At 57.3% G+C, this 14,685-nt stretch overlaps 1 protein-coding gene across 1 annotated transcript; it reads left to right on the plus strand.

The window, feature by feature from the left end:
* Positions 1–462: 462 nt before the first annotated feature.
* LOC306809929 (uncharacterized protein) lies at positions 463–3,387 on the plus strand. Its single transcript, XM_079321897.1, has 5 exons — positions 463–541; positions 1,467–1,819; positions 1,946–2,147; positions 2,524–2,563; positions 2,900–3,387. Exons 1-5 carry the CDS (start codon positions 477–479, stop codon positions 3,026–3,028), a joined length of 789 nt encoding a protein of 262 aa, XP_079178023.1. The 5' UTR covers positions 463–476; the 3' UTR covers positions 3,029–3,387.
* The last annotated feature ends 11,298 nt before the right edge of the window (positions 3,388–14,685 follow it).

A 14,685-nucleotide genomic window follows, 5' to 3' on the forward strand; every position in this document is an offset into this window, starting at 1 on the left:
CCTGGGGTGCTCCCAGCCGTTGCCAGCAGGATCAGGGTGTGGGATGCTGCCTGCCATGGGAGGGTGATGCAGAGCAGTGCTGGGATACACCGAGTGTCCCACATGGCGAAGCCCCGGTGCTCCTGCCCCTCACCGACCCGAGGAGGACTCAAATCTGGTCCGTGTCCCGAGCCCAGATCAGCCCCTGGGTGCCAGGAGCGACACCCGGCGGGCTCCGGCAGGGTGACACCCACCGGGGTGATGCCCAGGGGTCCGGCAGGGTGACACCCACCGCGGGTGATGCCCAGGGGTCCGGCAGGGTGACACCCCCCGGGGGTGATGCCCAGGGTTCTGGCAGGGTGACACCCACCGGGGTGATGCCCGGCGGCTCTGCCGGTCCCCACCCGTCCCGCGCAGACACCAAAGCCTTAACCACCCGCTCGCCCCCATTTCCTGTCCCGCTTCCCCTTTTGTTTCCCAAAGTTTGGGCAGAACCCATGGACGCGGCAGCAGCTCCGCTCATGCCCAGGGAGGGACGTGAGTGCGATTCGGCTCGAACCGGGTGAGTCGGAACTGGGGCCCCCAGAGCCTCTCGGAGCTCCCCTTCCCCTCTGCCCCATAAACGCGAGTGGGCAGCAAAGATAAACCCCGGGCGGGGCGGACGCTGCTCCTTCCCCGAGCACCTTTCGGTGCCGGTCCCGCCCCGGGGTGCAGAGCATCCCCAGCCCCGGCCATGGGCAGAGCCGCGTCGAGCCCTGCCGAGCCCTGCCACACGCGTCGGGGACTCTGGGCAGGAGAGGTGTGGGGAGTGGAGGGGTTTTGGGGAGCAGGAGCGACTTGGGGACAAGGAGGGATCGGGCTGTGCTGGTCTCTGGAGCTGCACATCCCTACCTAGAGCACTGGCTCCTCGCTGTGAACCCCAATTCCTCGCCGAGCCCCGGTGATCCTGGCTGGTGTGAAACAGAGTTCCACAGAGTTGCAGGGTGTTAATGTTTAACAGCACTCAGGAGTTTTTGCTGCCAGGAGTTCCCCTTGGCTCCCTCTGCACCCCTCTGGCCTCCAGGCAGCTGCAGCACCTCCTGCAAATGGTAGAACAGGATGCAGATTTATCAAACCATAGAATCACAGAACTGTTTGGGTTGCAAAAGCTCTCAGAGATGCTCGTGTCCAACCGTTAGCCCAGCACTGCCAAGGCCACCACTAAACCATGTCCCCAAGTGCCACATCTCCATGTCATTTAAATCCCTCCAGGGTTGGTGTCTCCACCACTGCCCTGGGCATCCAGCTCCTTTTTCAGATTGGCCTCTTGTTCATTTTGAACCGGTTATTGAAGGGTTTCCTCTCTGCCAGTGCCTGCATGTTGTCTCTGCCTCATCCCAGGATATCTCTCAGCAGCAAACTGGGAGATACTGGGGCTTCTCTGCCTGTGAGTCAGCCCTTGCCTGTCCCAATTACTCATGCCTGAACCCTTCTCTCTTTGTGCTTAGATGTGAGTGCCCAGGAGGGTCAGGTCTGCAGCAGCCCCAGGACAAGCTGTCAGTGGCAGTGGGGAAGACTCTCACCCTGAAATGCACCACGTCTGCAATGCCTGAACCAAGTCCTGTGCGGTGGCTGAAGGGCTGGGGCAGTGAGAACAAGACCATCTATGACCAGAGAATGCCCTCATCCTTTCCCCGTGTGACAAGAGCAGTGAATGGGTCCAACACAGACTTCACCATCCACATCAGGAACGTTCAGCCTGAGGACATGGGCACCTATTACTGTGTGAAGTTTAACAAGGGGGACACTGGTGAGGGGGTGCCGTTTCAGTGTGTCCATAGCATCGGGGTGTCTGTGTATGGTGAGTGCAGCCCAGCAGGACGCTGCTCCCTCTGACCCCATCCCACAGCCCCCTCCCCTGCCCACAGCGAGGTCCTGCTCTGCCCCACACCCACCACCCTCTCCTGCTCTGCCTCTGTCTCCACAGAGAGTGCCCTGGTTCCTGGAATGGTGGCTGCAGCTGTAGTGCTCTGCTTCCTCCTCCTCCTCGGCCTCTTCGTTGCCCTTTGCCTGTACAGGAGGAAGCACCAAGGTGGGGTGGGCAGCCCGTGCCCAGCCAGGACAGTGGCCATGGGCAGCTTCTCATCTGTCTCTGTGCAGTGTTGTGCAAGGACCCCCGGCACCCCCAGGTTTGTACTCAGCACCTCTTCCTTCTGCACCCTTAATGAGCAAACTGTCTATCCACCCTTATTTTGGCTTCCTTTCTTGTCTGGAGCTGTAACTTCCCCCAGAGAAGGTATTTTACTCCCAAGTGCACTGTTCTGTTGATTCTCTCTGCATTTCACAGAAGCTTTGTGGTAGGGAGCATCCAGTATCAGGGAGCTCCCTGCAGCCCCTCACTGTGTGTCTGAGCCCAGCCCAGCCATGCAGACAATACTTTGTCCCTATTCTGTCCCTATTCTGCCTTCAGTGGGGGCATCCTGCTGAAATTCGGGGCTGTGCTGGGTGAGGAAAGAGCCCAGCTTCCTTTAGCTCTGATGGCCACCCTTATCCTTCCCCATACAGTGAAGTCCTGGATGCAGACAGCTCCCACCTGCCCAGACAGGTAAGAGTGAGCTGGGAGTATGGGGAAGTGCATCCCATGCAGATGCCTTGGCTTGCAGGAGCCCTGCAAGTCTCTGGGGCCAGGGGGGACATTGGGTGGGCAGCAGCTGCCTGCATGTGTTCCCTGCACACTCTGCACCATAGCACAGGGCCACCTCTGCAGCTGTGGCATCACCATCCTGGCTTTAATGTGATTTTTGGGATTGTCCTGTGCTGGGCCATGAGGTGGTCTCGGTGATCCTTGTGGATCACTTCCAACTCTCGACATTCCAATTTAGGGTTATTTTTGTGAGATTTTCCTTGTGGCACCATTCCCTATTTGTGTGCACTTTTGCAGCAGAGCAGCAAGGAGGAGAACAACATCCACTACGCTGACCTGCAGCCTCTGCCCGTGGCCCCACGGCGCAGCAGGAGCCCGGGCACAGCCCCCACCGAGTATGCCAGCCTCAGGGCAGCTGCCAGGTGATGCATGGCACCCCTGCCTGCACGCCAGGCCCTGTCAAGGTGGAAAATGGGATGTTTCTGCAGGGCACAGTAAAGAAAGAAGTGGAGCTGTTTGCATGGTGCACCCTGATCTCAGCTCGGCACACCCCAATCTCAGCTCAGCACACTGTCCTCATCATGCTTGCATCTCAGGGGAGCTCTCCCAGGACCTGAAGCCATCTCAACCACAGGATGAGACCAGAAGGCCAAGCACCTCTGCCTTGTGCAGATGACACCAGGAGGACCTTACACACACCTGTGTCCACCAGTGTGGGCCTCCTCTGCCCCTTTCCTGGCCCACAGGTCCATAATTTGTGTTATCTTTTCACTGTTGTCAATAAAGCCAGCTAACAGCCTTCTGTCCAGTCCTGCTGTGCTCAGAGCAAGAGGATTAGTGCCAGTCTCACAGGGTGCTGGGCCTATGTGTGCCCCACACAGCCCTCCCTGTGCTACTGCTGAGCCCCCTGGTCTGCTCCCAACTCCCACCTGTCCCAGAACCTGCTCAGTCCCACGAGACCTGCATCTCCTGGCAAGGCAGCAGGAAGCTCTCAGGAACAGCCCCTGGTGCTGCAGGCTGAGGCCCAGCCCTCGCCCACCTTTCCCTGCCCTCCCCAAGGGGCTCAAGGTGCTGTTGAGACAGGGCAGTGGGTACCAGCTGGCCCTTCTGCCCCTTCCCCTTGTCCGTGCATATCTTCAGCTCCACTCCCAGCCGGTCTGTGCACATCTGCTCCATTCACAAACCCTGCTCAATGCACATCTGCCCCCTGCACATTCCCTGCTTCGTGCCCACCTCCAAAGGAAGCAGGCCAGTCTCAGGAAGCCAGAGGGCAGAGGTGGCAATGGCAGGAAGCTGCAGATCATGCTCCACGCTGGGCACTGCTGCAGCCCCCAGCAGCACCCAGCCACCACAGACAGCCCTGATCTCCCCTGCTGTGCCAGCTGAACTCCCACCACATGTGGCCCCCCCAGCAGTGCCCCTGGCAGGGGGACCTGGGGCCAAAACAGGCTTTCCAGGCAGAGGAACCTGCTGCCAGCACCGCTGCCTGTGACCTTGAAAGCTGATACAGTCACCACATTTCAGTTTCATCTACTTTTTTCTGTGAAATGAGAAAAGAGAAGTGAAACAAGACAATGTGACCCAGGGGAGTGGGGCTAGTGGGGAGATCCTTGAGGGGACAGAATTGTCACAGTGGGGAGAAAAGACACTATGGAAATTCATTTCTACAACTGAATAAGAGTCCCCTGCTCTGAGGATGTGAACTGGGGACAGTTTGGGGTCAGTCCTTTCTCAGGGACAGCTTGGGAACACTCAGCACCCCATAGGCACAGTGTTGATGAGTTTGCCAGCCAGGGGTCCAGCACCTGGTCTCAGCCTGGCTCCCTCAGTGGGGAGTTGTGGGGTTGGGGAGCTGGGATGAAGCTTCTCCCAGCATCATTTCCTGAGTGGAGCCATGACTGTGCCATGGATCATTTCCCAGCAGAGGCAGTGGCTGCTCTCAGCAGAACTTTGGTTGCCCAGGCTCTGACAACACCAAAACAGGCAGAAATCTCACATCAAGGCTGTGAACACGAGTATGTAAAATATGTGGATGAGACTGAAACTGGGGACAGACCTCGAGGACCAGAGGAAATTAAATTCAAGGGGATTTAGTGCTTTATAAGCACTGGGCTGAATCAGGAGGGGGGAAACCCAGTTTGATAGGAGCATATGCAAAGCAGGGAGTGAGCAGAGCCCCGGCAGAATGCTCTGCACCTAGAAAAGGGCCCAGGTCTGCAGCTTACTGCCCAGGGGAGGGATTTGGTGGTTATTAAAGGAAAATCCTTTAAGCCACCAGCCTGGGGTGTGCCGGCAGTGAAAGCACAAACAAGCGCCTGGGCACGGACACAAGGTAGGAGCGTGCTGGGGAGCAGAACCTCGCCCGGGGGGCAGAGCCCCCTCAGGGGGCAGCACCAGGCAGTGCTGGGCTCGTGGAGTCACTGCTCATCCCTGCTGTTTTCCTGGTGCTGCTGCTTGTCACATCCCACTAAGTGACCTGTTGGTGGGTGGGTGTGTGTGGGAGGTCGGGAGCTGCCATGGCTGGGTGGGGGGGCACAGGGCAGTGCTGGGGTTGAGGCTGGCACACACCAGGCTCCTCCTGCCACAGCTGGGGACTTCAGTGCACAGCAGAGGTGGTGCTTGGATGGGTACTGGCAGAGTGCTGGCCCCAAGCAGGTTTTGGGTTGTGTCCCTGTGCATGGACACTCCAGGGTGGTGCCATGCAAGGTTTACCTTGGCTGTTCCTCAGCATGGTGTGTGTGTGTCTAGTGCCAGGACCAAGGCCAAAGGAGAGGCTTGGGGAGGCTGAGCTGGGCTGCACTGTGATGGGAGTCTGGGCAGCCAGGGGATGCTCATGGGCTGCTCCGGCATCTGATCCACTCCTGGCACTGGGAGGTGGGAAACATGTCCTGGAGATGCCAAGGTGAGAGGGCTGGCAGAGTTTGCTGGGCAGTGGCTTGTGCCATGAGGTGTGCTGTGGTGTTTGCCATGCTGTGTGCTGTGGTGTGTGCCATGCTGTGTGCTGTGGTGTGTGCCATGCTCTGTGCCGTGGTGTGTGCCATGCTGTGTGCTGTGGTGTGTGCCATGCTCTGTGCCGTGGTGTGTGCCATGCTGTGTGCTGTGGTGTGTGCCATGCTCTGTGCCGTGGTGTGTGCCATGCTCTGTGCCGTGGTGTGTGCCATGCTGTGTGCTGTGGTGTGTGCCATGCTGTGTGCTGTGGTGTGTGCCATGGTCTGTGCCATGGTGTGTGCCATGCTGTGTGCTGTGGTGTGTGCCATGCTCTGTGCTGTGGTGTGTGCCATGGTGTGTGCCATGGTGTGTGCCATGGTCTGTGCCATGGTGTGTGCCATGCTCTGTGCCGTGGTGTGTGCCATGCTCTGTGCCGTGGTCTATGGTATAGTGTGTGCCATGCTGTGTCACAGTGTGCTGTTCCATGCTGTGCTGGGCAGCCAGAGTGGGAAGTGTGGGCTGTGCCAGGAGCCAAGGGGGAGCATCAGCCTCCAATACACAGAGTATCAGAGAGCAGTCAGCCTGGAGAGCAGCTGATGGAAGGGGCTGGTCCTGGCAGCAGGGGAGGGGAGCAGTGATTTAATTAATGCTGAGGAAGAGCATGGTCTCAGTGCGTGTGCTGACTGAAATGGGAGCATGCAGGTGTCTCCTTTGGGTCCTAGGGGACAGGAGAAGCCTGGCTCCACTCATGGGGAATGGGGCAATGCTGAGCTGTGCTGGTGCCAGGGGCTGGGCAAGGAGAGAAGGGGAGAGCCAGGGATGAATGCCTTGTGCCCTGCCCTGCGGTGCTCCAGCTCAGTGATGAGAAGCAGAGGCACTCTACAGTGGCAGTGTCTGTCACAGGGATGGGTGCCTGGGGGATATTGTGTCTCCAGGAGCAGTCATCACTCCAGCTGGTCTCCACCAGTGTCTGACAGGACAGCAGCTCCAGCCAAGGGCCTGGTTTGTGGCTGTCTCTGGCCAAAACACCCTTGTGCCCCTGCTGTGTCCCTGCCCCTGCCCCCATCCGTGCCCTAGCTACTGTGAGACCCTGGTGGCCACAAGTCCATCCCCAGGGAGAGACAAGCCAGTCCCTTTTCACATCAACATTGCCCAAATAGCCACAGATCTAAGAGTATCCTATCCCACAGTGTCCCCAAGGGCCCCCACAATGCCCCAGGCATCCAGTGATGGTTTGGGGACCCCATGATGCCATAGAGACCCCACGATACCAACCAGGCAATGCCATGGGGACATTGTGCCAGTATGCCAGCAGGAAGCAGCAGGAAAAGCTGGAGAAGCTCGGTGCTTTGAGGGGGCTGGAGGGAGTGAAAGGGCCTTGGAGACACTTAGATTGTCCCCCAAAAATGCCTCATGGGTCTTTTTTGTGCCTGCTGGCTAGTCTGGCTTGGTTTTCAGCCAGAAAGGACAAAGGGAGAAGTCCTGGGATGTTGCACGGTTGGGATCCGCTCCCTCCAATTCCAAATCTGTTAGCTCACCCTTTGCAGCTCCCTCAGGCTTTTCCTTGCAAAGGAACGAAGCCAGAGTAAAATGGTGACATGCTTTACACTGGTTCTGATTTATTTCACGTCTTACTATTGAATCTTATTCCCTGGTTTCACAGTTGTGTATTTTCACCAAAAGGGGATAATCAGGTCTGGGATTTGGGGTTGTCATAGGAACTGTTTTTGTGTCACAGCCTCACTGCCAGCCTTGTCCCCTCCTGACAGAGTGAGGGCTCTGGCCAGCACAGCAGGGGCATCTCCACACCCCAGGCACAGCTCCAGGGACAGCTGGGGTACAGGGCAGCCACCCCATGGCAGCAGGACTCTTGGGATGCTCAGGGAGTAGATGGTCTCCCAGGCACTGCCCAGCCATGCCCACAAAGTAAACTGAGACCCCCAGGCTGCAGACCAGGGTTTTAAGGTGAGAAGAGCTGGAGGTGTTTGGAGGATGCTGCTTTTCCCTGTGGGTTCTTTGGTGTCTAGTAGGAGGTTGAGCTATTGCAGTTATCGGTACTGGGGAATCTCTGGCCAGTTTGGAATAATTTTCATTAAATCCCTGGAGATGAAGGGGTGTGGAGTGGATGGGGGCCTGCCCTGTGACCATTCCTCATCTCTTCAGTCATAAGAAGAGGGGGTAGGCAGTGAAACTGAAAAGTGTCACGCACATGCTTTGTGCCCAACACTCCTTTGGCCTGTGCGGTCCTTCACCACAGGACACTGTGAGGCCAAGACTCTGGCAGTGATTAAAGAGGGGTTTCCAGGGCCGTGGGACAAGCAGGAACATCCAGTGCTTAAGAAAGACTCAAATTGTGCTTTCAGTGTTGGATGGGACATTGCTCAAGGACAATCCCCTCTGGAGCTGGCACGGGGAGGGCAGATTGAGCTGCAGAGGGTCCTGCCAGGGCCTGAGTGAGGGTCCCAGAGTGGGTGGGAGAGGGGTCCTGCCTGCCCTGGAGCTCCCGGGGCTCTCCATGCTGGATCAGCTGTTGGTATCGCTCAGGAGTGCTCCTGGTCCTCCCAAAATCCTCATGCACATTGTACCCGATGTGAACCATGCCCGCTCCTGGGGATGCTCCTGGTGGTTTTTTATCCAGCAAGAAGAGCTCAGGAGAGGGAAACCCTTTGGGGAGTTCCCTGTCCCGAGGGCAGGACGTTGTGGGGTCCCTGGCGCTCCTCCCGGCATCGGGCGACCTTAAAGTGCGGCTGTGCTTGGCCGCGGCCCCAGCGCTGGCTGCCCCGAGCCCGGCACAACTGTCCCTCTGCGGAGAAGTGCAGGGAAAGGGAAAAATATTGAGAGAGGCAGGAGAACGGGGAAAGCAGGCGCTGCGGGAGGGAGCACAGCACGGCCTGAAAGCTCCCTCTCAGCGGGCTTTTGTTCGCCCTGGACGTGCCCAGCGATGCTGCCAGCCCGGAGGGGCTGTGCTGGCGCCGGTGGCTCCCGGTGATCCCGGAGCTCCGCAGCCTGCCCGGCGCCTGGTTCCAGCGACGTGCCCGTGGGCAGCAGGCAGCAGCGGGGACCCCCATCACCGACCCCCGTCACCCCCCGCCGGCCCTGGGGTGGGCACTGCTCGGACCCACAATGCCCTCCCGAAAATAATTCCTTCTGACAGATCCGTTTCTTCCACATGGTTCAGGCTTAATTTTATAATGGTATCAGTAGCTATGGCAACGTGTAAAAATAACGGATCCCCGAGCCCGGCAAATTCTCCGTAAACAGCTCCCGTCTCCCGGAGCCCGGCTGGGTGGGCATCACCCCTTGCCCACGGCTACTGCGGCCGCTGCGGTTTGTGCTTGGGCTGGGATTCACGCGATGACTAATTAGCAGCGTTAACCGTTTACGCCTTGGGATGATGATTCCATCCGCTAATCCTTGGGGCTAGGCTGGGCTAATTGGGTGGATATCATTAACGCTGGCTGTCAGGAGCTGCCCTTACAGGACTGCAGCACAGCGCAGGCTGGAGCACCCCTCTGACACCCCAGAGCCAGCACGGGGCGCCGGACACGGCTCAGGGGGTGTCAGGGGGTCACCAGCCCCATTCATTCCTCCAGCCCGCCCCAGAGCCGCCGCTGCTGCACATCCACGCGTGTGCACACGGGGGAACGTGCCCAGGAACACAAATAAGCACACGCAGATGAGATTTCCCGCACGCAGGACCCCCTCAGCAAACATCAGCCGGTGCCCGCGGCTGCCGCGGCTCAGAGGTGTCCGGTCACCGCCGCGAGTGGATAATCCCAGGCAATATTTTCTAAACCTGTTAGGCATCGCACAGACCCTCTAAATCCCTGATCCCCCTCCAAGGCTTCAGCAGGATGGCAGCACTTGGCAGCTCGGATTTGCAGCTCCTTATCAGGGCCGGCCCCTTGGAGCGATGCAGCCACTGGGAGCATGGTGGATTCTGCCGACCCAGGATTAATCCCCCAGACTTTTTTGTTGCCTTTCAACTTTAAAAAAAAAAAAAAAAAAAAAATAAAAAAGGACAAACTAACGCAAAACCTCTCGGAGAAGCATTTTTCTCCATCCAGCCTCCAGCAGCAGGGCCAGAATAATCCCAGTCCCACAGAGCTGAGAGTGCTGAGTTAGGCAGTTTGGATGTGTTTGGTCTCAACAGGGCCAAAATAAAGAACTAACAGGTCTGGAATGTGGCTCTTTGGGGCTGCTAGGTGGACAACATGGCGACAGTGACCACAGGGACAACCTGGCAGGAGGGCTGGGATGGCCCTGAGGGCTGGTCAGCATCCTCTTCCAAGGGCTTGGTCTGGCTGTTCCAGGGGTGCAGCCCCCCTGCATCCCAGCAGTTGTGCCATTTCCACCGTGAGGCATCGGATCCAGCACTTTCACAAATGACCCCTGAAGCCCCCACTGCTGAACACACCCTCCCTTTGCAGTAAAGAGTGACACAGGGTTGTACCAGCTCTCCTACACCCCGTGTGCCGTGTCTCAGCCCTGCATGGGGCATCACCCCGGCGATGCCCACACGCCAGCTTCCACAGCACAAATCCCACCTCTGAGCCTGGATTTTAGCACTTCACAGCAAGGGCTCTGCCAAGCAGGAAGCAATGGGCTGAGCTGGCTGAACATGATCAATCCCCCACGTTAGCAGTTTTATTTCCAGCCGCAGCTGCCGCAGGACTCTGGGGCGGTGCAGCCTCGATGAGCTCCAGCCGCCGGCCGGCAGCACCGCGTTATCTGCTGCTGCAGCCTCGGATGCGCTTTCACGATAACGATTCGCAATCAACAAAGAATGTGGAGAGGATGCAGAAAAAAAAAAAAAAAAAAAAAAGAAAAAAAACACAACTGGCATTAGAAACTGAGATTAGAAACTGAGATTGCTCGTTCCTCAGCCACAGTCCTGGTGGTACCACCAAGGGGAGATCAAGGTCTTCTCCAGCATTGCTGCATGAGGCTGGTTTTGTGCTGGGGGATCTGGGTACTGGCACTGCCACCGCATCCCCACGAGCCATTACAGTGCAGAACTTCCCCCTCCAGAGTGGGGAGGGAGGCCTTAGTTCAAACATCTCCATCAATGATTAACACCCAGCTCTGAAATGTCCCTGCATGGCTGGAGCTCTCTGCCAGCACCCTGCCTCCTGCCCTTCCCCCGTCCCTGCCACTTCCTCCTCCACAGCATTTCTGCTCCTGGGGTTGGGGCAGAGTCCTGGTGTTTGATGCCAGGATGGGCATCAAAGCTCCCTGTGGCTCTGGAGCCCATCAGAGCTGGGCTGAGCCCAGCTCTGCCCCATACAGACAGCACAGATGTCTCCCAGTTTGGCAAACACTGGCACAAAGGGTGCAGGACTGGGGCCACCCTGTGTCCCTGCTGAGCTACTCTGAGTGGAGCCTCTCTTGTTCCCCTGTCCCTGTCATCAGTTAAGGTTGGAACAGCCCCTAAGATCATTGAGTCCAACCATTCCTCCAGCACTGCCAAGCCCACCACTACCCTACGTCCTCAAGTGCCACATTCACATTTTTTTGAACACTTCCAGGGATGATCACTGCACCACTTCCTGTGCAGCTCAGTCCCGGGGCTGTGCACGTGTTGCAGACTCACAGCAGAGAGCAAACCCTCCTCTGGGCCAAGGGGCAGGATCCTGTCTGCCAGCAAAGCTCAGCACAGCCCTGCCAGCACTCGGGCACCTCAGCGGGCACAGGCGCCAGCACTGCCAGCCTGTCCTTCCAGCCAACACCAATGCTGGCTTTTCCCAGCCTGTCAGCACTTTTACCCTAAAACTCCTCACCTCAGGTCAGCCAGAGCCGTTTCCAGGCCAGGCACAGGATATAAACCACCTTTCCTGCTCTGACACAGCCGTGAGGAATTCCCCCAGATTGTGAGCACACTGGGCTGCATTAAGGAAGCCTGGTCAATTCCCTGGTTTGCAGCATCCCCCAGGGCAGCACTGCAGGGTGGGAGCAGCCTGGGAGCACAGCCTGGCCCTGGGATGGATACAATCCCTGCTATAGCCTGTGGGTTTTCTTTCTTGCTTGGTAGACAGTGGTGGACATTCTAAAGCAGTGAGTGGTCTGACACTGGGCTCTGCTGCCACTGCTGAAGCCCAGGGTGACACTGTGTGAGGGCACTCAGAGCACCACTCCAACCCAGCAAAGCCCAGCTGTGTCCCTCCCTCATCCTCCCTGAAAGTCATTTCAGGGGCTCGGAGGGAACCAGCTGATCCTGGCAGTGCTGGGGATTAATTCTGTGGCAGAGGGCCACTAAAATTAAGTGGGCTGTGATTTGAAGTCCTGCTCCCTAAGGAGGGGGCAGAAACAGGTCTGGTCAGTGTGGACAGAGGAGCCTACTCAGAGTGAGCCCCATGCCAGGGAGCACCTCACCTCCACCCCATTCATCCCCCTACACCATCTGCACCAGCTGGGCCTCAGAGCCCTCACAAAGACCTGACAGAGCTGAAATAACTCAGCTGTAACTCCTAAATCACCCAATAAAAGCTTGGCTAAAACAACTGCAGGTAGTTCCCATGAGCCCCCTGAAAAGGTGAGGGCTTTGCCCGTGGACTGGCTGCTCCCACCCTTCTCCTGCCAATCACAGCCTTAACAAGGCCCCTGCAGCTCATCACCCTCTCCAGGGTCTCTCCCATATAAGAGTGATGTGGTGGATGTTATCACAGGAGTATAAGGAGACAGGTAGGATACATACCCCTGCTTCTTAAATCCATGTTTAGAGGGCTGTGGGTGCCCCTTCCCTGGGTCACAGTCCATGAAAACCATGCCCACATTACCATATTGCTTGTTATAAGTTAACATGAGATAAACTAATTTAAGCTTCCCCTGTACTGCATGTCTCGGATTAAATTGGCAAGGTACCTAATGAAGCTGCAGCTCCATTTGTTGTGCTGGAAGCCCTAAATATCAGCAGTGTAATTGGTGCTCCTGCTTCAAGAGACATTTGTGTTTCTCTCCCAGCTGAAAGCCCTCTTTGGGTGCTGACTGAAGCCTGAGATGTGGGAGTGGGGGGATGTAGAATGTGTCCACCTTGGTGAGGTGGTCCTGAAATTTGTTGGTCCTTGAGGGGTCTTGAAATTTGTTTTTGAAGCTGGAGGATGGATGGGGGGAACATGCTGCTAGCTAGCTGAATGGAGGCTGCACTGACTTCTAGATGTCAGAACAGACCTTGTGTGGGCCTGGTGCTCTGATGTGGTCCCACAGGGTGTTTTGTTGTGGTGAGCTGTCAAAGCAGCACCTCTCAGGGGGCTGGGCTGGGAGATGTTTGTGTCTGGGACTGGGCCACGTTGGTTCTGATTTTCCCCAGGGTGGTGAGTCCCTGCAGCTCCACATGCTCCATGCTGCATGTTTTGGTTTATCAAGGAATCTTTGAGGTTGGAAAAGACCTCTAAGATCATTGAGTCATTATTGTGGAGGCCTCCCACAAGTACTGGCTGCTTGGGCATGGCTGTGTGCCCACAGCCCCAAAACAGCACCTCTGGATGCTGAATTTGGGGTGTTCTCCAGGCTGATGTCCAAAGTATTGGTGGGTTCTTTCTGTATCCCTAAGCTGGTTTGGGTGAAGGATGGACTGAGCATTTGGGACAACTGCTGTGTCCTGGTGTGATGTGACCACTCAGGCTATTGGTACTTCTCCCACTGTGCCATCCCATTGCTGGAGTGGGGAACATGAGGGACAAAGTGCCAGGCAGGGAAAGACTGGAGTCACCTCCATCAGTGAAATGTGACTCAACAACAGGCCCAGGTTTGGCCCTGCAGGGCAGAGACTGGAACCTCTCCCACCTCCATCCCTGTGAATCCCCTCCAGCCAAGTGAGCCACTGCTGCTCCTGGGGGCCTGGGGCTGGGAGAGGATCAGACAGACAGCTGATTAAGGCATGAAAGAACAGTCTGGGCAAAACCAGTGCTGCAGGACTTTCCACTGGGAGTGCTCTGGCAAGGCTATAATTGTTCCCATTGGATGCTGCCAGGCTCTGACAAGAGATGGGGTGCTGTTGACCTGGCTGGTGGTCCCTGTGTGTGGATGGGTCTGTAGCTCCTCCTGGGGAGGAGGCAGATCCTGCAGAGCTGCCCAGCTGGGAGCAAGGGAATGCAGAAAGTACATTGGGCCTATGGTCCTGGCTGGGAATAGGGAAGGGGAGCAGACCCCTGCCTGCCCAGCACCCAAACCTGTGGGGGTGGCTGAGCCTGGCCCAGCCCTGGCACACGGAGCATGTGCCTTCCCCAGTCGAGTGCTAACAGTGTGATGGGAGTTCTTCATTGTGCCTCAAAGCTGTGAAAATCAACTTATTCTTGAAAAGCTGTCCTGAAACACTGCCCTGTCCCCATGCTGGCTGCTGCCCAGCTCCTGGGGCCAGGGAGAGCCGAGCTCTGGAATCCTCCAGGGTCTCTGGAATGCTGGAGCAGGGGATTTGAGCTGAAGCACAGAGATGCTGCAGAGCAAGCACAGCCTGGTGCCCGCTGGCAGCACAGAGAGCCCAGCAGCACTGCCTGCCCTGCCAAGCAGCACTGCAGCCTCCTGCTCACTGTGGGTGTTCTGTGCAGAAGGAGGATGATGATGGAGTTCCACTCCCAAAATTTTGCGTTGTCCCTCTGCCACTGGCACAAGGAGCCGAATGCTCCTCTCCCTGTGGTTCCCTGCCAAGAGCAGGGCAGGGGCTGCCCTGCCAGGGTGTATCCTCCAAACCTCTCGTGTTGGAGCAGGGTCCCTGTGATGCCAAGTGGAAGGGCCATGGGTAGGAGGGGAGGCAGCTGAGCCTGCCCATATGCTTCCTAATGGGGAGCAATAGCAGCTCTTCCCGGGAAGCTCGCGCCGTGCCATCTGCTCTGTGCTGTACCTTCTCTTGCAGAGCTTTTTTAAGCTCTAACTTCCCTTCCCGAGCGCTCTGCGGTGGCTGCTGCTTGTGTGCGGGCTGGCTCTGCTCTGTGATCGCCTCAGAACAGGTTGTCTGCACCTTCAAACTGAGCTGAACACCCCAGACAGGCTGAAACCAACCAGATCTGTGCTTCCATGTAAAAATAACCAGGAAAGGTGGCTGTGAACGGCTGCAGGGTGTCCCTGGCATTTGCTCTCCTGCTGAGCACCCATTACCTTGAAGGTTCCCGTTTCTGCACTTGGGCTGGGTGGGATACACTGCCCAGAGTGATGTAGCTGAA

The sequence above is a fragment of the Erithacus rubecula genome, assembly GCF_903797595.1.
Source record: "Erithacus rubecula genome assembly, chromosome: 18".
In the NCBI taxonomy this organism is placed as follows: Eukaryota; Metazoa; Chordata; class Aves; order Passeriformes; family Muscicapidae; genus Erithacus; species Erithacus rubecula.

Bases quoted from the DNA above. Each gene is read 5' to 3' on its own strand.
- LOC306809929 (XM_079321897.1), top strand. From the start codon at position 477: ATGGACGCGGCAGCAGCTCCGCTCATGCCCAGGGAGGGACGTGAGTGC. The intron at 542-1,466 runs GTGAGTCGGAAC...CTTTGTGCTTAG, and splicing joins TGCGATTCGGCTCGAACCGG to ATGTGAGTGCCCAGGAGGGT. The intron at 1,820-1,945 runs GTGAGTGCAGCC...CTGTCTCCACAG, and splicing joins CATCGGGGTGTCTGTGTATG to AGAGTGCCCTGGTTCCTGGA.